The sequence below is a fragment of the Anolis carolinensis genome, chromosome 3 (assembly GCF_035594765.1).
Source record: "Anolis carolinensis isolate JA03-04 chromosome 3, rAnoCar3.1.pri, whole genome shotgun sequence".
Taxonomy (NCBI): domain Eukaryota; kingdom Metazoa; phylum Chordata; class Lepidosauria; order Squamata; family Dactyloidae; genus Anolis; species Anolis carolinensis.
This window is the reverse complement of record NC_085843.1, coordinates 288,270,051-288,293,600: the sequence shown is the minus strand read 5'-3', so window position 1 is coordinate 288,293,600 and position 23,550 is coordinate 288,270,051. Positions and strand designations below refer to the sequence as shown.

The 23,550-nt window shown below is 56.1% G+C and overlaps 1 protein-coding gene across 4 annotated transcripts; it reads right to left on the bottom strand.

The window, feature by feature from the left end:
- Positions 1-1,530: 1,530 nt before the first annotated feature.
- acap2 (ArfGAP with coiled-coil, ankyrin repeat and PH domains 2) lies at positions 1,531-23,049 on the bottom strand. Of its 4 annotated transcripts, none has more exons than XR_010005039.1 (25): positions 22,883-23,049; positions 19,046-19,103; positions 18,638-18,757; positions 18,018-18,071; positions 17,036-17,094; positions 16,204-16,387; positions 16,016-16,060; positions 15,108-15,203; positions 14,272-14,346; positions 13,309-13,421; positions 12,353-12,373; positions 11,009-11,060; positions 10,717-10,817; positions 10,154-10,259; positions 9,549-9,760; positions 9,348-9,417; positions 8,498-8,592; positions 7,184-7,386; positions 6,643-6,747; positions 6,175-6,267; positions 4,534-4,784; positions 4,291-4,400; positions 3,926-4,036; positions 2,189-3,508; positions 1,531-1,773 (listed from the first exon to the last, which is right to left on the bottom strand). XR_010005039.1 is itself a non-coding variant. In XM_062977554.1 (25 exons), exons 1-25 carry the CDS (start codon positions 22,933-22,935, stop codon positions 1,670-1,672), a joined length of 2,553 nt encoding a protein of 850 aa, XP_062833624.1. In that variant the 5' UTR covers positions 22,936-23,049; the 3' UTR covers positions 1,531-1,669. The 4 variants fall into 4 exon arrangements, 3 of the variants coding, with proteins under 3 accessions (XP_062833624.1, XP_062833626.1, XP_062833625.1); XM_062977554.1 differs by having other exon boundaries at positions 3,447-3,508; XM_062977556.1 differs by lacking the exon at positions 6,643-6,747 and having other exon boundaries at positions 3,447-3,508.
- Between the last annotated feature and the right edge of the window lie 501 nt (positions 23,050-23,550).

Below are 23,550 nucleotides of genomic sequence, written 5' to 3'. Positions count from 1 at the left end.
AAACTATACAGCCCCCCCCCCCAAACCCCGCCTCCTTGGGTTGTTGAGAGTTTTCCGGGAGGTCTGGCCATGTTCCAGAAGCATTCTCTCCTGACATTTCACCCACAATTATAGCAGGCATCCTCAGAGGTTGCGAGGTCTTGTTGGAAACTAGGCAAGTGGAGTTTATATATCTGTGGAATAATGTCCAGGGTGGGAGAAAGGACTCTTGTCTGTTGGAGGTAAGTGCGAATGTTGCCATTGGCCACCTTAATTAGCACTGAATAGCCTTACAGCTTCAAAGCCTGGCTGCTTCCTGCCTGGGGGCATCCTTTGTTGGGAGGTGTTAGCTGGCCCTGATTGTTTCCTGCCAGGAATTCATTTTCAGTGTTGTCCCTTATTTACTGTTGAGTTTTTTTTAAATCCTGGGAACCAGATTGTGTTCATTTTCATGCTTTCCTCCTTTCTGTTGACATTGTCCACCTGCTTCTTGTGGATTTCAGTGGTTTCTCTGTGTCGCCTGACACGGTGGTTGTGAGGGTGGTCCACCATTTCTGTGTTTTCAGATAATATGCTGTGTCCAGGTTCGTTCCTCAAGTGCTTTGCCATGGCTGGCTTCTCTGGTTGAGTGAGTCTGCAGTGCCTGCCATTCCCGTATCTTGACTCGTGTTTGGGCATTGCTGCGTTTGGTGTTCCCTCTGTAGACTTGTCCACAGCTGAACTGAGCATCTGCTGGATTTTCTTGGTGAATCTGTAGACTGTTTGTAGGTTGTGCTTCTTCAGCTTCCCCCTGTGGTCAGTGGTTCCCTTGATGTCTGGCAAGACCACTTTTCTCCTCTTCCTTGGCGGCAGAGCCCTTTTCTCAAGGCCCCCTGGCACCTCCCTTGCCCTGCCCTCCCTGAGCTCAGGCATCAGGCCCTGGGAAGGGGAGGGGCCTGGGAGGCTGAGGAAAGGGAACCAAAGGGTGATGCAGCAGCGAAAGAGGCCAATGCGATTCTAGGGCTGCATCCATAGGCACTTAGTGCCTGGATGGAGGAAAGTAATACAGCCATGGCTTCACAATACGAATATGTATGACTGAACATGAGCCAAGGGTGTGAGGCAGCAGCTCAAAAGGCCAATGCGATTCTGGGCTGCATTAAGAGGAGTCACGGTCCCCCTCTCCTGGAACCCTCCCCAGGAAACAGAGGAGCCTTCTTCTCTGGAGGTTTCTCAACAGAAGCTGGGTGGGCCTCTCTTGGGGGTGTTTGGTTTGTGCACCTTCCTGCCTGGCAGAAGGGGGTGGGCGGGAGAGCAGGCCCCTTGGAGCCCCCCCCCCCCCAATTCCCGGCCTCTAGGTCTCTCTTTTTTGCCCAAGTGATGCTTGTGGTAGTCACTTCGAGCTGAGCATCATGCTCAAAAATACTTTTCAAAAAGGTTGCAATCCTGGCAGGAGGAGAACCAGAACTCTTCCAAATTCATGCTCCGCCCTCCCCGTACCCAAGACCCCTCCCAACACAACACACAGCCCCCCCCCCCATCCCCTGAAAGGGGCAAAGAGAGGGCAAGACGTCTAATGAAAGCAGCGTTTATGTATAAAAAGGGGGAGGGGCGGGGAGCTCCGTACACGGGGAGGAGGGGGCACAGAGGGAGGGGGGGAGGGGGGGAGGGGGGGAGGGGAGGGCCCCCCCCATCCGGCCCCAAGGGCCCTTCACGGCTTCTGTGTCTCCGGAGGATGGAAGCGCTTCAGCTTCTCTGGGTTATTGGAAGCCATTTGCGAAAAGTCCCGGAAGATGTCCTGGTAGGTTTCATCCCCTGCGGATAGAGGAGCAAGAGGGGGGGCATCAGGGGAGGGAGGGAGGGAAAGGGGGTCAGAAACCCCCCCCCTCCTTCTACAGGCCTGGCCTTTATAGGGCCGCACCAGGGTCCGCTCTGGGGCCTCTGCATCATGGGCACTGCATTCCCCCAATCCCCAATCCCTGGGTCAGTCTCAAAGCAAGTGGGCAGAAAGCCAGAGGGGGCCACAGGAGCCCCTTCGTTCCCCAGCCCCTTCCTCTACCTCCCGACACACACAGTGTCCCCCTCCCCCATTCGGCATGCACACACTTCTCAATCCCAGCAAGAGCAAACCCAGGCCTGTCTTTCCGGGGGGGCTCTTTCATCCAGAAAAGGCACGCGCGCACACACACACCAAAAAGGCAACTGAAAGAGAAAGGAAGCCAGACTCTACCTGAGGCGAGTCCCTCACAGGCAGCCAGGCAGCCAGACAGGAAAGCCCAGAGTTAGAAGAAAGGAAAGGCAGCAGAGCTCAAAAGGAAGAGGAAGCGGCACCTGGCAGCCCCCCTCCCAAGGAAAGGGCCCCAAAGTCCCTTGTAGGGCCCAGCAAGGCAGGACCAAGCGGAGGCTAAGGGGGGGGGGGGGGTCTCCTGAGCAGCAGAACTGAGGTATTGGAGGAGGGAAAGGAGCCCGGCCCTGCTGGGGGTCTCTGGGTGCAATGGGGGGTCCCTATCAAGCCCTGTGCAAAGGGAGCTTTGAGGCAAGGCCCTTGTCTTTGGGTGCAGTTTTTTGGCAACTCAAGATAGAAGGAGAAAACCCTGGCCAAAATAAGGATGATAATAATAAAATAATAATAATAATAATAATAGCAGCAGCAGTAAGAAAACTAAAGTGCTTTTGGTTCCACACTACATTCAAGCTTCCTCCTCCTGAAACATTCAAAGAGGTCTCTGAGGTCCCATCCCACCCAGTCTCTTTCCACGCAGAATAAGGGGTGCTGCTCTGGAGGAGGAGGAAGACCAGGAGGAAGGGAAAGAGGGGAGTGTGCCAGATGCCGCTTCAGCAACACAAGGCCCCCGGGGCCCTCCCCAAAAGAGCACATCCCACCTCAGGAGACCCAAACCTCTGGGTGACCCTCAGGGCAAAGGAGGCCAAGAGTGGCCTGAAAGGGTTCCAGCCCCCCCCCCCCCCCACAAATGGAGGCCAGCCAGAGCTTGCCAGGGGCAGACCCAGGACCCCAGAGGGAACAGAGAGAGACCTTTGGGCATCTGAAGGTGGCCTCCCACCCCTGCAGTCCTCTGAAACGCTCCCAGGCTCTGCTGCCAGGACAGTGGGTGCTCTGAAGACCCCTCCCTCTCCCTGGGCAAGCCAAAGGGATCTGGGCCCAGGCTGGGAGGCCAGCAGGCTGATCTTTCGGGCCCTTAAAGGCCGGGACCCCCGAGGCAGCACTGTGTCAAAGGGACATGACGCCTGGGACCTGGGAGGGGTTGGCCCCTTGCTCCAGAGGGAGCCAATTGCTGGGGGGGGGGAGATAAAGGTCAGGGGAGCCCCCCCCCCCTTCATCCTGGGCACTAGGCACAGGCACTGCCATCACTGCCCGACTCCCACCCCCCAACTGGAGCCACAGAGCTAAGCCTGTTCGAGCTGCAGGCTAATGAACTCCTGGATGCAAGTCCGGTACTGCATCTCGGTGTGGCTGTTGGGGGCCTGACCTGGCTGGCCGTAGAGCCCTTCCGACTCCCGCATCTCTTCGTTCATCCTGGCCAAGCGCAGCCTGCGGGGAGAAGAGCAGTGTCAAGGGGGGGGGGGGGCAGAGACAGCCCACAAAGAGAGCACAACACTCAGAAGCCCCTTCTCGACCTCCCTCCCTGGATCCCATGGGCCCCTCCCTTCAGGACCGCACAGCCCACCGTAGGAGCCCCTCCCTCGGAGAGGCCTGGAGCCAGTCCTGTGCTATTCATGGGAGGGAGGAAGGAACAGCACTGGGGTACAGGGGGGGGTGAGGAAGGGGGCTTGTTGGCAGGGGCTGTACACATGGCCCAGAACAGCCACTCCCTTCTTGGGCGGCTGGCACTTCTCTCTTGAGCCCAGGAGCAGGATGGGTGGGGGCTGGGCTGTGCGGGCACGAGGGTCCCAAGAGCCACCCCAAACCCAGAATGCCGCCCACAGGAGGCCGAGGCAGGACGCTCACAGGGTGACAATGTCCGCATTGGCGGCTTCTATGGCGACGCTCAGGGGGTCTTTCCCGTCTTCGTCCGTGGCGTGTTGGTTGGCGCCCCGCTTCAGGAACAAGCAGACCTGCCTGTTCAGGGAAGGGCCACACATGGCAAGGGGTCCCGAGCAAAGGGGGCAGAGGGAAGGAGAAGAGGCCGCAAGGGATCCAACCCGGCAGTGGACACGCAAGGGAAGGCGAGGCACACGCGGAGGGGGAGGGCTGCCCGTCCTTTCCGCTGGATTCCCAACACAAGGAAGGGGCCGAGTCCGGCGGAGAGACCCTTCCCTGCTGGTGAAAAGGGCCCAAGGGGGGAACCCAAGGCTGCTCACTTGCTCACTCACCCGGTGTGCCCTAGGACCGTGGCGTGGTGCAGGGGGCCCCTGCCGTGGGCGTCCCTGAGATTGACGTTGGCCCCGTTCTGGAGCAGGAATTCGCACGTGACCAAGGAGCCCTGCAGAGGAGAGGGAGGGGGTCAGCGGGGGGAGGGCTTCAGAGCAGAGCCCCAGGGAGAGGGAGAGAGAGAGAGGCCCTTCCGCCCCCTCGGCCTGCGCTGCCCACGGAAGGGCAGGCAGGTGGGCGCTCACCCCGCGGACGGCCTGGATCAGAGGCGTGGCCTGGTTCTCCTCCGCATTGACCCAGTTGACGCCTGCGCCGTGGGCCAGGGCCTCTGCCATGCGGGGCAGGCTCTTCTCGTAGGAGGCCCGGTAGAGCTCCTGCCCCGCCAGGAACCGCTCCGCGTCCAGGGAGGAGGAGGAGGAGGAGGAGGAGGAGGAGGAGGCGGCACCGGCCACAGGGCTGGGGGCAGCAGGGGCGGGGGCTTCAGGGCGCAGCCCCCCTGGAAGCAAAGAGCAAGAACATCATGATGAAAAATATGATATATGATTTGAATGGGATTGTATGAAAGACGAATGAATGAGAGCTGATATTTTGGAGACTCCATTCTAAAAGACTGAGGACCCCAGTCTGAAATTGTAATTAAAAGTTGCTGAACTGCTGACTGTGATAAGAGAAGTGTTTACATCTGCAACATTTGCTGACCTGAACTTCTGGGGGAAAACAATGTCTTTACATTAGTCAAAGCCAATGGCTCTTTTAAGTTAAGGAAATGTTTACAACATTAAGAAGGAAGTCAACACAAGCCTTGCGTTTGCTAACGCTAATCCAGAAGAGTCAACATCTGCCTGGAAACCGAGATGGAGCCAGAATGTTTCAGGATGGAAGACGTCTATCATTCGTTTACAACTTTGGGACAGCAACAGCAGGAAATACTGCTACATAAGAGACCTTATTACAATCCAAAAAGTGATAGACAGCAATGCCGTTCACCCGCCTTTCTGCTTCTTGGGAAGGAAGGAGATGGATTTACCTTGGGAGTGACAGATGTGCAATGGGACACAGTCTGGCCACTTGCCTCCTTTTCTCAAGGGAAGAGGAAGGAGTGTGATTTTGGAGTCATGATACGTGTTGCAGGGAGTCAGGTTCTCTGAATGGAAAACAGGGATCTGATCCTTGACACTGTTCTTAGGAAAAGGATGTGTTTTGGCGTTTTAGAAGTTCTTGAAGTTTTGGAGCTGTGTTGGCAGGCTGCAGGGAAAGCAGGGTCTGCCCCAAATGTAGGTGTTCTTCATGGAGGAAGAAGGGAAAAATGGTGATGTGTACATGAGAATAAATGCATGTATATGTGTGTGGATGCTGAATAAAAATGTAATTTCCCTTGGCTTGTTTGTTAGCCAATGTAACTGTAGGTCATTTGTGAATCCAACGTAGTTTTACAGAGTCTGTATGCCTGTATGTCTAAAAGTTGTTCTGTAAAAGTTGTCCTGTTATACCCTCTCTCACACTGAAACTGCAATAAAAAGAACCTATGTTTAAAGATATTAATGACAAGAAGGTCCCTCACAGTCCTGTTCTCTGGGCAGAAGCTCCCCCCCCCCACACCCCCCCCCCCAAGGGCCAGACTACAATCCCTGATTCATAAGCTCTTAAGCATTGGAGGGGCCATGCAGGTCATCTGTTCCCACCCCTCCACCCACCCAGGTGCCCACATCCCTCTCACACTGCTCTTCGCACCAAGAGATTCTCCTTTTATGGTTAGGTGGGATCTCTTGTCACTGGAATCCTCTGGTTTGCAGAAGACAACCCTCCTCAGCCCTCAAATGATCCCTGAGACAGGCCAGGAATCGAACACAGACCCTTCCTTTCTCCCTTCCTTCCTTCCTCCCTACCTGGCTCATGCAAGGCGTCTGCAGGCAGGGCTGCGGCTGGGTGCCCCCTGCTGTCGTCCACACTGGGCTGGAACCCGCTCTCGGTGCTTTGCACTGTTTCAAGAAAGAGGAGCCCTGAGGAGACTGGGGGGCTGAGGTGGCCTTTGCACCCAACCGACTCAAAGACAGGCAGAGAGGCAGGCAGAGACAAGCAGGCAGGCAATGGACACCAAGCAAAGCTCCCCGGGTGGGTCTGCCTCGCTCAGGCACCTCCCCACATCCCTGCATCCTCGCCAAAAGGGCCAGCTGCAAGCAACCTAAGCCGAGCGGAGTCCCAACTGCTCCTTCTCTGATGGACGGACGGATGGACGGATGGACAGATCAGCGGCCAAAGCGTTGGAGCTGGTGGTCGGAGGACACAGAGACGGCCGGAGCAGCAGCAGTGGGCAGGCGGTGAGGAGGAGCAGGCGCCCCGAGAGCGGTACTTACTGCTGCGCATCTTTGAGGAGGCATCAAAGTAGGAGAAGAGCGAGTCTAGCTCATCGGGGCAGAAGAGAGACTCCCGCCTGGCCTGGTCGCTACTCAAGCCAGCCGCTGGGACATGCAATTAGCAAAGCGCAGCGCAGGAGGCCCAAGGAGGGAGGGAAGGAAGGAAGGAAGGAGGCAGTGAAGACGAGGAGGAGGAGGAAAATGGGAAGGAAACCAGCTGGTTAGTAGGCGGCAGAGCATCCAGAGTGACTCATGCACCACCACCCCCAATGGCCCCCACTGAGCAGCCCAGCCAAGGAGCCCCGTCTCCCCGTTGCCCTGGGAATGTCCGTCCAGAGCCTTGGCCAGAGTGGGTGGCCGCTGCCTCTTCCCCTTCTCTGGAAACACCCACAGGCTCCTCAGGTGCCCTTCCTCAGAGCAGGCATCTCAAAAGAGAGAGAGAGAGAGAGAGAGAGAGAGAGGGGGGGGCAGAAAGGGAAAGAGAGAGAAGGCAGCGGGTGGGGCTCTTTCTCTCCAAAGCATGTGGGGGGAGGGGGGCTACCTTTCAGGAGCGCCTCCCCCTCCTTCTCCTCCGGCTTCCCAGGGCCAGGCAGGGGCTTCTCCGAGGGGGGGCTCTGCCGCTGGGGCTCCTCCTGCCGGGGCCGCGCGGGAGGCCCCCTTCCTGGTCCGGCAAAGACAGCTGGGCTCCTGGCCACAAACCTCTTGGCCACGTACTTGGCCCGGATGTACTCCTCCTTCTCCTGCCTGGACACGGAGAGAGGAAATAATAATAATAATAATAATAATAATAATAATAATAATAATAATAATAGTAAGTCTTTCTTTGTCCCCTGCCCGCTTCCATGTATCTCCCCGGGGGAAGCTGGGCCAGCTCACAGGAGCACTCTGCTGCTGCACCTGAACCACAACACACAATATACAAGTACAAATACACAATCTATAACGTAAGCATAAAAGCAACACTGGGTGTAAAATCCCAATAAAAATGTAAGAATTATTTAAAAAATTCCTGCAAATAAGCTAATTATCAGCAATAACGAAGTGCGGAGGGGCACCATCGGGTCACCGGGCTGGCCAGATTACACCAGCCCAAAGGCCTGTCGGAAGAGCCATGTTTTTAAACCGAAGCATATAAGACTTTATAGGTAACCACCTGCACCGGGAAACTTGCCAGAAGCCAGTGGAACTGCTTTAAGAGGGGCATGGTAGGCTCCCTAAAGCTCGCCCCACTTAGTCATCTGGCTACCAACCTTTGGAATAACTGCAATTTCTGAGCCGTCTTCAAAGGCAGCCCCACATAGATTGCATAACAGTAGTCCAGTCTGGATGTAACTAAGGCGTGGACCACCATGGAGCCACTGGGGCCTCTGCTGAGAAGCCCCTGCTGCCCTGTGCAATGCATGGGAGGAGGAGGAGGAAGAGGAGGAGGAGGGTGGGTGTGTGTGAAGAAGAGGGGCTCAGGCCCTTCCTGATTTAAATCTCCATTAAAATGAATGTTCTGAGGTTGCTGTGGACGCACATGCAGCGGGGCTCCTTTCACCTCTGTGATGCCCAAGTAAATACTGAAACAAATATCTTGGCAAAGCATCAGAGGCAGAAGCTGGACCTTCGTGAAACATTCCAAACTCCGTTAGCCAAGAAAGTTCTCTCCGTTGAGCCAAAGCTGCCACAGGACCAGCCATCACTGCCGGGGGGGGGGGGGGGTGAGGGGTGGGGCAGCCGGCGCTCTGCCATCATGCGGAGCCCTCAGGCCGTCTAGGAACCGCAACAGAAATGGCGCCAAGGAAAGGGCCAGGGAAGAAGCGTGCATGAGTGCGGTGAGTGGGTGGATTGGCACAGAAAAGGGAGCCATTACCTGTCGCTTCCCGGCAGAGGCTTCTTGGCTGCTGCTCCCTCGAGGTTCACTTCGTAGATCCTGTTTATGACCTCGTTCCCCAGTTCGCACATCAGCTGCAAGGGAGAGAACCACAGAACCCTTGAGTTGGAAGGGGCCCCCAAGGGCTATCCAGCCCACCCCCTTTCTGTTAGGAATGAAGCACACCCCCCAAGCCCTCCCGACAGAAAGTGGCAAAGGGCTCAGGGGACCGGGGGCAGGACTCCCCCATCCCTGCTGGCAAAGGCAGCAACCGGTGGGTGCAAAGGCAGCCTCAGGCAACAAGGGGGACCTGCCCCCCACCTGCCCCAGTGTGACTATGACTGTGTTGGTGTATTTTTAGGTGTAAGAGTGAAATGATGAATCAAGTGTTTTTACTGTTGAAGGTTTGCAACTGTGTGTACCGGACATGTTTTCCATCAACTTAAGTGTTAAAAGCAGGCCAGTTTTGAGTGATAGCCTGCAAGAGCCAATAGGTCATGACTTCCGGTCTGAGAGGGCATTCGTTTTTCTGCTGTGGAATGTGCTGTTATCGGCAGTGTGTGAGCTTCGCTGATCGGCAAGGAGAGAGCATGTCTCCTATGAGCAATGGACTTTGCAACTTGTAAATAATGTGTATATAGAATAAACTCTAAGAACCGCTGCATTCAGCCGATTAACGACTGTGGTGTCATTTGTCGGTGCTGCTTATCCGGACGGGCAAGTAGTCTGACTGAGGATGTGTTGGTGAGAGGCCTGGATCACCAATAAATCAGGGTGGTGCGGAGCTGATGATTTTTTAAAACCCACCCTGACAGACTGGTCCCCCCCCCCCCCGGTCCCCTTGTCCTACCTTGAGGAGCTCCGGCTCCCACGAATCCAGCGTCAGGGACCTGACTTTGGAGAAATGAACACCCAGGCTCCTGGTGGGAGATGAGGAGGAGAGGGGTTTGTGAGAGGGAGGGAGGGAGGTGTGGGGGAGGCCTTGGGCAATAAGGTGCCAGCCAGGCCCCCCTCCCTCAACGGACCGCCCGCCCGCCAGCCAGCCGCCCACCTGTGGATGCCGGAGCACTCGATGCAGAGGGTGATGCCCAGGTTGATGCTGGCCCACCGTGGGTCCGCCAGGCCGCAGTCGCAGCAGAACGCATTGCCCGCAATGCTCTGGACCCTCTGGAGGGAGCTCTCCCCTTTCAGCAGCTTCTCCTTGGACTCTGCGCCCCCGCCGGACTCGGGGTTCCCCGCAGAAGGGGCCGGCTTCCTCTCCGCCTTCCGGAAGAAGGAGGGAAGCACCGTCAATGGCAGCCGGCAGGTGTTTGTGGGCAAGCCCCGCCTCCAGCACACCTGCCGGGGCCTCTCTCAAAGGCCTTTGCTCCGCCCAGCTTGTTTAAGCAAGGGCTCTCCATGCCACAGGTGAAGAAGCTGGGGCCAGGCAGACCCTGCTCTGTAAAGAGCTCTGTGCCTGCCATTCTCTGCCCCACTGACCTGGCACTGCCTTCATGAAAGGCCACTAAAAACCAAAGGAGGCCAAACTGGCGAGAGAGACCATGGGCCTTTGGGGGGCCACTCTTGCCCCACTCCCCCCCCCCCCGGCTGGAGTCTTGTCTGAGCTAGAAGAGCCCTGCCTGCCCGACAGCGACGGCCCCCCACTCGCTCGCTCACCTCGGCCTCGTCCCCTTTCTCCCGGTAAGCTGTGGCGATGCTGGTCTGCACCGCCTTGATCCAGGCTTGGCGCAGCTTCTCCGAGTCTGCCTGAAGGATGCAGCTCCTGCAAAGGGAGAGAGAGAGGGGGTCCTGTGGGGCAGGATGGGGCCGGGCGCAGGGAGCCAGAGCGCTTTGGGAACAGACTCAACAAGAGATTGGGTTTCTGTTTTCCCATGCAGCTTAAAACAAAAGGAACCGTGGAGCTCCTTCCAACACCAGCGTTCACAGCGCTCTCATGTTTCCTTCCGTCTCTCCACAACGCAGGCCGGTCTCCAAAGCACCTGGGGCCAAGGTCCTGGCCATCAGGGGCCAACTCTCCATTCCAGGCTGGAGGGGAGGGGGTGGCCTGCTGCTGTGCCACGGGGAAACCAGGCCCTCTCTCAACACAGCCCCCCACAAGCAGCCCCGCAGACCCCTCCCCCCAAACTCCCCCTTGGGTGTGAAAGGCAGCACTGGGGGCCAGAGGGATGGGGCCACCGCCAGAAGAAAGACCCCTCCCCTCCTGCCCGCTTGGTCCTCACTTGGTGGGAGAGACCACCTCGAAGCAGAAGCGGCGCTCAATGTCCTCGCAGTGCTTGACGGTGCAGAGGCGCAGGTCTTCCACCACCACGGTGGGGTTGTCCTGAGGGGGAGAAGGCCAGTGGGGTGGGCGCGGGGCTGCAAGAGTGGGGGCCCCACTCCCACAGTCCTTTGCTCTACCTCTCGCCCACCCTCTACGTGAGGGTCCCATGCAGCCGCCAGAAGGTCACTGCCCTTAACCCCCCCACCCCGCCCCATCCTCCCCTTGGCAGAAGAGCCTTTCTCAGGACTGACCTTAAACTTTTTCTGGTAGACCAGCTGGTTGTTCTGGATGGAGAACCAGCGCCTGCACAAGGAGCAAAAAGGGCACACAAGGAATGAGGGGCAAGGCGGTCAGTCGGCACACAGGCTGCAAGGGCCCATCCGTGATCCCTTGGGGGGCTCTCCTGGCCCGGCTGCTGTTGAGCCTCTTCCTATCAGGAGGAATCCCACAAGGCTCCCCCAGGGAAGTTCTCTGCCACACTTGGGGTGGGGAGTGGACCATCACCCCCTTGGTGGCCCCATTCCTGACCCAGGGAAGTGGAGCTGGCGCTCTTGCCTCCAGATGCAGCGAAGGTGGGCTGCCTCTGAAGAAGGCTGGGAGGGAGGGAGGGAGGGAGGGCGTGGGAGCACCCCGTGGATCCCTGGCTGCCCAGGATCAGGGCAGGTCTCGAGCGAGAAGCGCCCAGGCAGCCCCATGGGCCACACACTATTTTGCAGTAGAGATGCCTCAGCCTGGCTCCCAACAAGGAGGGAGAATTCAGCCATCAAGATCCTGGCACCCCCCAACACACAAACACACCCATGTGCCTCCAAAATGCCACACAGAAAACCCACTGAAGCCCCTCGGAAAGGGAGTTTTCAGCCCTCGGATGCTCTGGGGTCAGTGCTTGCCTGCTCTGCTATAGACGCCAAGGATTCCTACGGGCCGCTACTTTTGAGAAAGACTATCAGTGAGGACCACACACAACACACATTTCACGGCAGAAAGGCACACGCCTGGCGCTGTTAGTGGCTGGCCCACTCTCAAGGCAGAGGCTGCGGCTGCACTGGGTGTGAGGCAAGAGGGCGCGGGCACCCGCCTGGCATCAAAGCCAACTGGGCCCAGCAATGAGAGGGAACGCGGCTCTTCACTCAGCTGAAGCAGGGGAGGGGGCAAGAGCAGGAGGGGGAGGAAGGGTGGCCAGGCAAGGTGCAAGAGGCCGCCCTCAGAAAGGCCAGGAAGGAAGCAGGAAAGCCTGGAGGCTCCTGGCATGTGGGGGCCCCTGGCAAGGGCCACTGAGCAGTCCTGGGGCAGACCGGTTCCAGTGGAAGAGGAAGGCAGGACACCCGGCACCCTTCCAGATAATGGCAGCTTCTCCAGTGAGCCCTCCCTCTCTCCCTGCTGATGGGCCTGAGAGAGGAGAAGCACCGAGTGCCCAGAAGAGCGGTTCCCAAGTGGGACAGAAGCACCCAGGGCGACCCACAGCGTCTGTTGTAGGGGGAGTGGAAGCAGAAGGATAGTCAACAGACACCTGCCTGCCCACCTGCCCATAGAAGAGCGTGCAAAAGGAAGGAAAGAGGGAGGGAGGGAGGGAAGGAGCCAAAGCGGAGCAGTACCTGATGCCATCGGGCTTTTTCCTGCCGTGGAGAAAACGGGGAAGGGTTAGAAGGGAAGAGGGAGCGAGGAGACGGAGGAAACAAACCATAAAGAAGAGGCACCCAAGCGAAAGGAGCAAGAGCAGAGAGGCAGCACACGGAGAGAGCAGAGGAAGGCCAGGCTCAATGGGCCCGGGGGCAGAAGGGGGTCCTCTCACCCACGGCCCCACATGGCTCCCACCCCCCAAGATGGTTCAAGGACAACCAGAATGGGCCACGGAAGGACAAAGAAGCAGGATGTGGGGCACAGAGGGGTCACAGCAGGTGTGCAAGAGACATCTGCGCAACCCTCTTCAGGAGCAATTCCCAGGAAGGCTCACAGGACAAGGCTGTGCGTGGATATGGTGGACCGTGCCACCAAGGGCTCAGGAAACACAGAGGCAGCGCCATCCCCACCCAGGTTGTGCCCATATTGCTTCCCTTTCTGAACAGCTGAAATGCCCTGGCTTAAGGGTCAGTGACCAGGGAGGAAGCCACTAATATGCTCATTGGTTCTTGGTTCCCACCCCTCCCTGTCTGTCCCCAGAACACACCCCTGAGATTCCTCTGAAGGTGACATTGCTGGCGAGGCCTCCATCCATTCAACACCGCCCCCCGCCCCCCACTGCCACCCACCATCAAGGCAGGACAGCCACGGACTCTGATGGAGGCTTCTCAATGCAGCATCTCCCACCTTGCCCCCCCCCCACCGCATTCATTCTTGTTAGCAGTCAAAGCAGCAGCACGGACATAAGCACACCCCCACGGCTCCCCTTGAGCATCTTGCCAGGGAGGCAAATGGGCGGCACCTGCAGGTCCTGGCAACAGGGAGGCTGCCTGGGGGTCTGAGCCCAAAGTGGGAGGGGAAACCCCCAGCCGCCCCTTTGAGTCCATGGCAGCCTCAGGGGGGTGTTGGGGCGGGAGGGGAGCATCCTCACCTGTTCCAGGTCTTGAAGGCATTGCTGGCGCGCTTGAAGAGGTATCCCTCCATGACGATGCCCCTGGCCACGTCCACGTTGTACTCCAGCTTGGCTTCATCGCTGGAGAAGTCCTGGCAACAGCCGAGGGAAGGAAGGAAGGAGGGAGGGAGGCCTCTTTGAGGACAGCCGGGGCAAAGGGAGCCACACTGACCGGCACATCGAGCCCACCTCTCCCGGACCCCGAGGCCAGCCAGAGCGCCATGGAAGCCCCAGGGCAGCCATGGAGGAGGGCCTGGCCTCTGGACAGTAAATGGGTGGCTGGAAAGTATCCCCGTTTCTCCCTGGCTCCCTTCAAGGAGGATGCCATGGAGGAGTTGGGAAATGTATGAAAGGGACAGCTTTCAGGCTGCTCTGTGGAGGACAGGCCACCACCGAGCCCCCCCCCCCCCCCCACACACACACATTCTGGACTGGACAACACTGTATGTCTCTGGCTGCAATGCTGCCGAAGACTGACTTCCGGGGCATTTTCCTCCAAGAGTTAGATCTAGATGTTAATGCAGTGAATGTAGGAAGCCATTCCATTGCAAACCAGGCCACTCTGTACCAGAGGCAGGAGAGCTGGATACAAGGCGAATGGCTGGCTGGCTGGCTGCCCGGCCATCAGAGGAGCAGCTGCTGCGACTGCACTTGGCAGGCGGCCCAAGGCTCTGCAGGTTCGCATGGCGGCAGCCCAGGAGGAACTGCTCCTGCAGGCATTCAGCAGGGACCTGCTTGTCCTCTCCGTCCCAAGGGCCACTGCCCCACTCTGTGCCTGGCGGAAGAAGGGTCTGCCCTCCCGGGAATGGTGGGCGCCCAGGTGTCCCTGCTGCTGACCAGGGCAGAGGGCATTCCCAGCCAGCCCTGCCTGGCCCTGACGCCAAGGCAAGGACCACACACACGAGAGGCGGGCACTGGGCCTCCTGCCCTCCCAGTCAGTACCTTCTGCTGAATGGTGGAATGCTTCTGCTCCATCTCCTTCTTCTCCTTGGCAGCATCGACAGCCAGGCGCTCCAGCTGAACGGGGGAGACAAGACCTGCTCAGGAGAAGGCTCTGCAAGGGGAGAGGGGCCTGCTCTGCTTGGGGGGGGGGGGGGGGAGAAGGGGCTGCCCACACCCCTTCCTCACAGGCCTGGGCCAAGCAAGGCCTGCAGGTGCCCAATTGCCGGCCTCTGTCTCGGCACCACTCTGCCTTCCAGGAATGGCCCAGAGGCAGGCAGGCAGCGGTGTGGCTGCATCGCAAAGGAGCCGGCAGGGAAAGGCTGACTCACTGTGGCCGAGCTGCTCTGGCGGACTGCTGGCCGGCCACCTCTCATCACCCACAGCAGCCTGGGAGCAGTGCTCCTGGGAAAGGGCACGGGGCCTCTTTGTGCCAGAGCACCACCTGGGAGGAGGCCCTTCCCCCTTCCACACGGGCACTGGCCTGACCTGCAGCCCTCTGGCGGGGACTGACCCGGCCCCAGGCACACAGGCTTCCTGAACCGGCCCCCGTGAGCCCTCTTTCCTTGGGACCACCTGGAAATGGCTCCCAAGGGACGGCCAAGACGGCAGAGGCTACTTCTCAACTGAAACGTGACTGGCTGGACATAGCCAGACAGGGAGAAACCCCAGCCTCCCCAGGAACAACGTTCCATGGTTTAATCGGGATGTGAACAGCAAAGATGGGGAGACCCTCCATGGTCAGATGCTCTCTGCTCCCCCAATCTGTCCCCTCCTTGGGCCCCTCCTTTCTCTGCCTCTGGCATCCCCCCCCCCCCAAAATGCATGGTGCTCCATACCTGAGCCCCCAGACCCTTCATGTAGGGCCCGAGTTCACTGAAGAGGTCGTAGCCTTGATGGAAGAAGGCCAGGTGGGCATACATGAAGGAGAGCATCTGGGGAGAGAGGCCCACACGGTGGAGTGAACAAAGGGGCCTCCAGCAGTAGCCCCCCCCCCCCACACTCCCCTATTGACAACACACAACCAACACAGCACACCATCCCTGCCAACATGACAGAAGCCCCCCTCCAGCAGTGCGAATCTGTGAAGACCCCTCATAGGGGTGTCTGCAGCGATAACCAGCCTCACTCCAAGAATCACTTCTTGTTTTGGAAGCAAAAAGCCTACGCTGGGAATGATGGGGAGAGACGGTTCCCAGGATATTTGTGGCTTCCCAGCCCTGAAGAAAGGAAGCCAGGGCAGCAAGCCATTGAAAGGAACATCCAAATGACTCTTTTTGCACCAGACCTGACCTCCAGGGTGAAGAAAAAGGCACAAGCTTCCCCTGCTCCCATTCTCTCCTCACAACAACCCTGCAGTGTAGGCTGGCCTGGCCCCCAATCTCAAAGATGCATGCTGAGACTGCAAGGAACCCTCTGAGGTGCAAAGTCAACAAGATGAGAAGGAAGCTGGCACACAGGCTACCATATAAATATGGTAAATAAATAAATAAGCGGCTCCCATGCGGCAGCGCAGCAAGGCTGAGGAAGGGAAAGGCCAGGCCCTGCCAAGGTCCCTCGGGCCCAGAGCCGGGCAACTCATTCTTCAATGGCCAGGGAGGGGAAGGCTCAAAGGCCACGGGACTTCTGCTGGCAGGTTCCACACAGCCATCGCCTCTTGGGTAGAGCCCCCATCCTGTTCCTCAGTTGACCCAAACCCTACTGAGCCCAAGCCCCCCCCCCCAGCCCCTCCACAAGAGAGACTCACCGACTTCAGGATCTCCGACCTCCTCTTTGACTGAAGGACATTAATCTGAGGGAAAGAAATGGCCTGCTTGAGGTCCTGTGTCCTGGAGAGGGGAGGGGGCTGGGCAGGCCAGATTGGGGTCGCGAGAGGATGGCCCCCCAGCAGCAGGCCCCCGGCCCACCCACCGGCCCCTCTCCTGGGACGCTCACCTGGAGGACGTAGTCGAGGGCCACGTGGCGGAAGCACTTGCGGGTGGCGGTCAGGATGTGGGTGGCCTCCTCCACCTCGTGCTGCTTGTTCCGTGGGGCCTGGGCGTTCTTGGCCAAGGCGGTCTCCTTCTCTTCGCTGACCTTCTCAAACTGCTTCTTGGCCTCTTTGAATTTCCTGATGTCTCTGGAGCGCCAAGGAAACAAGTCACCCCCTTTGGTCCACCTCCCCTCCACTGCAGAGCGGTCCCGCCAAAGCACTTAAGCCGGGAAGCCTCCTTCTCCTAATGGACTTCTGCCTGAAACGTTCTATCACAGGCCCAAGGGCCTTCCTTTCGGGCGGGGCGTGTTGGAGAGGGAGAAAACGCTTGGGCCCAAAAGGAAACATGGCACAAAGTTTATTTCTGGTACCGGTTAAGAGAATGGTTATAAGTTGCCCCTGAATTAGCTGAGCAGAATATAAATAAATAAATAATATTTATTTATATCCCACCACCACCTCCCAGAGGGACTCAGGGTGGCTCACACGGCACTCGAAAGGTGCAAACGCACGGAACACGGGCCAAAGGCAACCCCTGGGCTCCAAGACCTCGCTAACCTCCCACTGCAGCCAAACCCCCCACTGCTCCCTCCCAGGAAAGGAGTCACAGGACACAGCAAACCTTGCAAAAGCCTCTCCCCTCCCCAAAAGACAACGGGAAGAAGAATCCTGACCCCAGGAGCCTGTCTTTGGGAAAGGAGGCAGGTCCCACCCCACACCTTCTCCTCAGCCTTTTACGCAGATCATCTTCTGGTTCACTCTATACAGCAGAGGGAGGCAGACCCCACAACTTACTCTTTAACGAACATCTGCAGCTGGGCTCTAATGGACCTCTGGGTCTGGTCCAGCAGGATCTGAAATGGGGAAAGTGTCTGGTTCAAGCCAGAGCCCCCCCCCTCACCTCTTTGGCTCAAAGGGGCCACCGCCCTTCTGCCCCACCCCAGCACCCTGGCAGGACGCAAATGAAGACTCCTGACACTCCTCCAAAACTTCATCCTCCGTTTAGAAAGAGGCAGCATGACTGCCATGGTACAGAAGTAGAGGCGCATTGTGCTTGGGAGGTCAGCCCCACAACCCTCAGGACTCCCCACTGCTGCCTGAACAGAAGGAGCGAGACCTCATGGGCAGTCTTACAGCACATCGTCTTCTCGGAGGCTTTTAAAGAGAGGCTGGATGGCCATCTGTCAGGGGTGGTTTGATTGTGCTTTTCCTGCATGGCTGGGGGGTGGACCGAATGGCCCACGTGGTCTCTCCTCTCTCTATTATTCTATTATTCTATGATGCTATAATTCTCAGTCATTCTCACTTAAGGGTCTGCCCCCTCCACCCACATTACCTCCTCTCAGGGGGTCTCCTTGGGGGGGGGGGGGAGAAAGAGGTGACACAAGGAGGAAGCCTGAAATGGGGGAGGGGTGTCTTTAAGGAGCTTGCAACCTTCTAGAAAGCAAGAAGCCCCAAACTCTGGCTCCCAAACGAAGGAAGGAAGGGAGGGAGGGAGGGAGGGAGGAAGGAGCGTTGCAGTTTCCAGATGGGCAGCCAAGGCAACAGGAACGCCGTGCCAAGCCACGTCCCACGTTCCAGGAAGCCAGAGAAAAGCAGATCTCTCTCTCTCTCTCTGACACACACAAAGATATAAGCATTCCCCAGGGAACTGCAAAGCAGTTTTGTGGGGATGTTCCACTTCATTGGGTGCAGGCCTGTCCCAGAAACAGAGAAAACCCTCATTGCCTCACATTAAACAAAGTGCAGTCCAGGTGAAGCCGGACCCCAAACTCACCGTGTGGTAATTGATCATCTCTTGAAGGGTGTCTGAGAACTTGGTCAGGCTGCCCTGGAAGGGAGGGAGGGAGGGAGAGGCAGTGAGAGGACGGCGGGCAGCAGGGTCACTAAGGGCCACCGATCGCCCTGCATCACCCTCTTCTTTGGACCCCTCCCCACAAAGAGGCCACAAAGCAGCACAGAACCATTTGCCAGAAAAAGCAAAGGCTGGAGAAACAGCTCTGTGGGCCTGGGGGACAGTCATAAACTGGCCAGGGACGGTATATTTACACCCCACTAAGAATCCCCAAAGAGACCAGGCCCCCACTTGGTTCCCCTTTTTGAGGAGGAGGAAGGGGGGGAAATTTCTGCCATGGGGGGAAGAGCAAAAATGCCCCTCCAAGAGCAGATTTGAACTGGAGATCTTTTGCAAAGGAGAGTCCGACAGGGGACGGTCAAGGCTTTTGAGGGGGTGATGTGGCCCAGAGGCAGTTTGGGGGACCCAGTAGGCAGGCAGGCCCTGAATTGCACCCATGTTTCTGAGGGGAGGGACCAGCATACCTTGGCCAGGGGCCCCGTTTTGGGAAGCTGGCCCCCGCCTCCCAAGCCCCCCCCCCCGGCCCCCCTTCCTGGCCCCACCTCCACCAAGGCATCGTTCTTGGAGTACTGGGCCAGGTCCATGATGCCGTGGGTGAACTGCTTGTTGGCTGCGCAGAAGGCTTTCCCCGTGTCGATCATGGCGATGCAGAGCTTCACTAACTGAGAAAGGGAGGGAGGGAGAGAGAAAGCAAGTGCCACAGGTCAGCCACGGAACCCCTGGGTCTGCAGCCGGGTCCTCCCTCCTGCTGACCCTTGGGCTGGCCACCCCTGAAACCCCCAAGGCCACGGCCTCACTGGGATGGAGCCTGCAAACCCCTGCATGTGTGTGTGTGGGGGGGGGGGGGGAGGGACAGGGGAGGACACCCAGGGCTATGGTGTCACCCCAATCAGCCTCGTCATCCCTGATAGCCCCCACCCCTTGAAGAGCCACCCGTTGCATCTGCTCACCTTGTCCAATTTCAGTTCTAGTTCCGTCACATCTCCTTCCACATCCTCAAGCGCAGCCCTGCAACGTGGAACACGGTCAAATGCCACAACACAAACGCTTCTGCATTCCAGCCTCACAGCAAGCATTTCCCCTCCTGGAACACTGGCCGAACCCTGAACCACAGAGTGGGAAGGAACCTCAAGGGCTATCTAGACCTACCCCTGCCAGGGAGGAACCTACCATCCAAATACAATATACAAACAAAGCACTCCTGACAGATAGCCTTTCAGGCTTAAAAAAATCCCCTTTAAAAAAAGGAGACTCAATCACCCCCTGAAGCAGAGCATTCCACTGTTGAACAGCTCTTACCCTCAGGAAGTCCTTCCTAATGTTTCCTCAAGGTTGGACCCACTGCTCTGTGTCCTAATCTCTGAAGCACCAGAAAAGAACCTTGTCTTCCATATGATATCCCTTCAAATATTTAATCATGATGTAACCTTATCTAATGTCAATCCAACCGAGATTTAAATGTCCCCAAAGGCCTCCTGACGTGGTTCACAGGCCACTATGAAACAGCTCTTACAGGAGTGACGTTTAGGTGGAATCTCTTTCCTTGCCGTTTGAATCCCCTGGTTTGTGTTCACTCCCGTCTTCTACATGGCAGCCCATCAGGGATTGAAACATTATTATGAAGCAATGATTTTAGACTCACAAAAGGAGAGGAAATAGAATTGTGTGGAATCTAGAGGGGAAAGGGGCACGCCGTCAACCGATTCTGGCCACAGCTCAAAGCACTCGTGACATTCACCTCCACCACAGCCACTTTCACTAAGAGCAGCAAAAGGCAAGGCAAGGGCTGTGATGACTGTCACAAGGAATCCAGGACCATGCTCAGAATGTATAACCACAGTTTCTGATCCTGTCTATATATGTGCATTTTCCTCCTGCATCTATCTAGAAATCTCTGTGTGTGTGTGTGTGTGTGTGTGTGTGCATTTCCCCTGTACCATTTCCAAGCCCTATATATATCTATATTCATATATATCTATCTAGACATCTCTCTCTATATAGGTAATTATATCTGCATAGGATTTGCAAAGACTTGCAAATATGTGAGGCAAAAATTCATATATAAAATAATGTATACACATAGATACATATATACAGGTATAGGGAAATCTCTAGATATCTATATGTATATAGGATTTGCAAAGACTTGCAAACATATGAGGGGAAATTCATATATAAAATTAATATATAGAGAGATATAAATATTTAGGTACATAGGGATTGCAAAGGCTTGCAGGGGGAAATGCCTATATCTCTGTAGCAGAGATTACCAAATATTTCAGGGGAAAATGCTTTTATAAGGTTAATGGATATATATATATATATATATTCTTCTTCCTGACTTTTCACAACATTCCCTTGGTTAAGAGCAAGGGAGGCTTTGGAAAATAAAACACGTTGATAAGGGAGGAGAGAAATATATCATATATTGCAAGCAACGGCCTCCAGGCTCTGCAGCCCAGCTTGACCTTGACCCGATTATAAGCCAGGGGAGGCTTTTTCAGACGATAAAAAGGGCTGAAAAACTCGGCTATATCTTCGAGTATATATGGTAAATTCCCAAAATTGTGGGAGTTGGAGTCCAAAACACCTGGAGGGAGGGCCGGAGTTTGCCCATGCCTGTTCTATGGTATACTTGCCCTGAGAATTAGTGGATAGTTGACCTAAGACATGCTTAGGAAGGATGACCTTTATGGAGGGAACAGGCCAAACAAGGCCAGGGCCAAAAACCTGAACCAAGACCCAGAGGTCTCTTGCATTGGGTAAAGGTTAGAGGCCTGCAGTCCAGTCAATCAGGGGGCCTAGTTCTCCCTTCTTTCCTTCCTTCAAATATCAGGGGCCACAGCCCCCCCCCCCCCACCTCCTGCATCTGTTCCCTCCATTGTGTGCAGCGGGGCCTGCTCTCCTTGCAGAAAGCGGCACAAGGAACTGCAGGTCTCACGCCAAAGACGCCAATCTTCCTCCATGTCGCTTCCCTCTTGAGACGCACCAAGTGATTCATCTAGGAAACCCAAGCTCACCACAAAGCAGGAAGGGCGCTTGCCTCCACTCTGGCGGCCAAAAAGGCAACATCCTCCCAAGTTCCAGCGGCAGAAGCCGCTTGTCACATTTAAGCAATTGGTTCAGGCGCCCCGCCCTTGGCACCCGGCCCCTCCAAAAGTCCAGAGGCCAGGCGGGCAGCTTCTGAGGGTGCTGGGCACCAATGGGGAGGGATGCCCCCCCCCAAGGAACGCCAAAACAAAGAGAAAGGGGAGGAGGGCTTGGTTGGTTTGTTGCCAGGAGGGAGGGGCCTCAAGGCCCTAATTGCTCTCTGTCACATGATGTTTATTCCTGGGTTATAAATGACATTTCCTAACTGGTTCTAAAAGCATGGGAAAAATGGATTAAACTGCAAAAATGTTGTTCTTGTGGGAGGGACATCCTGCAGCACGTTGTGTTATATCACTATATTATAACTACAGTAGAGTCTCACTTATCCAAGCTAAACGGGCCGGCAGAAGCTTGGATAAGCGACTATCTTGGATAATAAGGAGGGATTAAGGAAAAGCCTATTAAACATCAAATTAGGTTATGATTTTACAAATTAAGCACCAAAACATCATGTCATACAACAAATTTGACAGAAAAAGTAGTTCAATGTTATATTGTAATTACTGCATTTACAAATTTAGCACCAAAATATCACGATATATTGAAAACATTGACTACAAAAATGATTTGGATAATCCAGAGGCTTGGATAAGTGAGAGACTACTGTATATAATTATACTATAATTGTATTATAGTATTATAATATATTACACTATGTAACATGATTTTTGATCCTGGGTTATAAATGACACTTCCTAATTGGCTGTATCATAAAAACATGGGAATTTTTTTTATTAAACTGCAAAAGCTTTGTGTTGTCAGATCACTGGGTTGCTGTGAGTTTTCCAGGCTGCCTGGCCATGTCCCAGAAGCATTCTCTCCTGACGTTTCACCCACATCTATGGCAGGCATCCTCAGAGGTGGTGAGGTCTGTTGGAAACGAGGCAAGTCGGATTTATAGACAGTATCTGTAGACTGATGTCCAGGGTGGAAGAAAAGAACTCTTGTCTGTTGGAGGCAAGTGTGAATGTTGTCATTGGCCAGCTTCATTAGCACTGATGTAGCACCTCCCAACCAAAGATTCCCCCAGGCAGGAAGCAGCCGGGCTTTGAAGCTGCCAGACCATTCAACATTAATCAAGGTGGTCAATGGCAACATCCACGCTTACCTCAAGCAGACAAGAGTTCTTTCTTTCTCCCACCTTGGACATTATTCCATAGGGATATACAGTAGTGTCTCACTTATCCAACATTTGCTTATCCAACGTTCTGGATTATCCAATGCATTTTTGTAGTCAATGTTTTCAATACATCATGATAATTTGGTGCTAAATTCGTAAATACAGTAATTACTACATAGCATTACTGCATATTGAACTACTTTTTCTGTCAAATTTGTTGTATAACCTGATGTTTTGGTGCTTAATTTGTAAAATCATAACCTAATTTGATGTTTAATAGGCTTTTCCTTAATCTCTCCTTATTATCCAAGATATTCACTTATCCAACGTTCTGCCAGCCTGTTTATGTTGGATAAGCGAGACTCTACTGTATATCAACCCCGCTTGCCTGGCTACCAACAGACCTCACGACCTCTGAGGATGCCTGCCACAGATGCAGGCGAAACGTCAGGAGAGAATGCTTCTGGGACATGGCCAGACAACCCTCGAAAAAGCTTTCTTCTTGCGGACGGCTCACCTGAACCGCGGGGAGTCCCTGAGGCCCTCCTCGAAGTCCACGGCGCCGCGCATCCTCGCCCTCGCCCGGCTCCTTCCTTCCTCTCTTTCCGCTTTTCCGGGCCGAGGAAGCGGGAGAAGCCGAGGGGCGGGGCTTAGCTGCCTGCTTCCTCTTCCCGGCAGCCCCCGCGCGCCTCGCCCCACCCGGCCCCGCCCACTCCCTGAGTTCCGCCCGGACTGGCCAATGGAGGAACGCGCGCTACAGCGGGGAGGGCTTCCCGCGCGCAGGCCCCGCCCCGCGCTTGAATGGCAGGCCCGCGCGCCAATGGCTGGGGAGAAAGCCCGAGGCGGCGGCCCAATCGCGGGGCGCCACAGCTCTTCCGCTCCCCGCCCCTCAGGGCGCCGTTGCCTGGCAACCGGGGCTGCTGAACGGAAGCCGCTGCCTGCGGCCTACCTCCGCGAAAAGGGCCTCCTTCGGCCTTTCCCACTCGCGGCCCCGCCTCACCCGGGGAATATTTAGGTGTATGAATGAGGTATAAAAACCAAAACATGGGCAGCACTGGCAAGCCTTCCAGACCACGCGGGTTTGTGGAGAGCAGCTGGAGCCTCTTCCGCAGCGTCCACGGCAAACACTCCATTTTGATGTTTTGTTTTTCGTGTCAGGAGCGACTTGAGAAACTGCAAGTCGCT

What these genes read in the sequence shown, in the direction of transcription:
- acap2 (XM_062977554.1), bottom strand. Translation starts at nt 22,935, where the DNA reads ATGCGCGGCGCCGTGGACTTCGAGGAGGGCCTCAGGGACTCCCCGCGG. An exon ending in CTGCAGATGTTCGTTAAAGA is followed by an intron (nt 16,388 to 17,035) that starts GTAAGTTGTGGG and finishes TTGGCGCTCCAG; the next exon opens with AGACATCAGGAAATTCAAAG. An exon ending in ACGGTCCTAGGGCACACCGG is followed by an intron (nt 4,037 to 4,290) that starts GTGAGTGAGCAA and finishes TTCCCTGAACAG; the next exon opens with GCAGGTCTGCTTGTTCCTGA.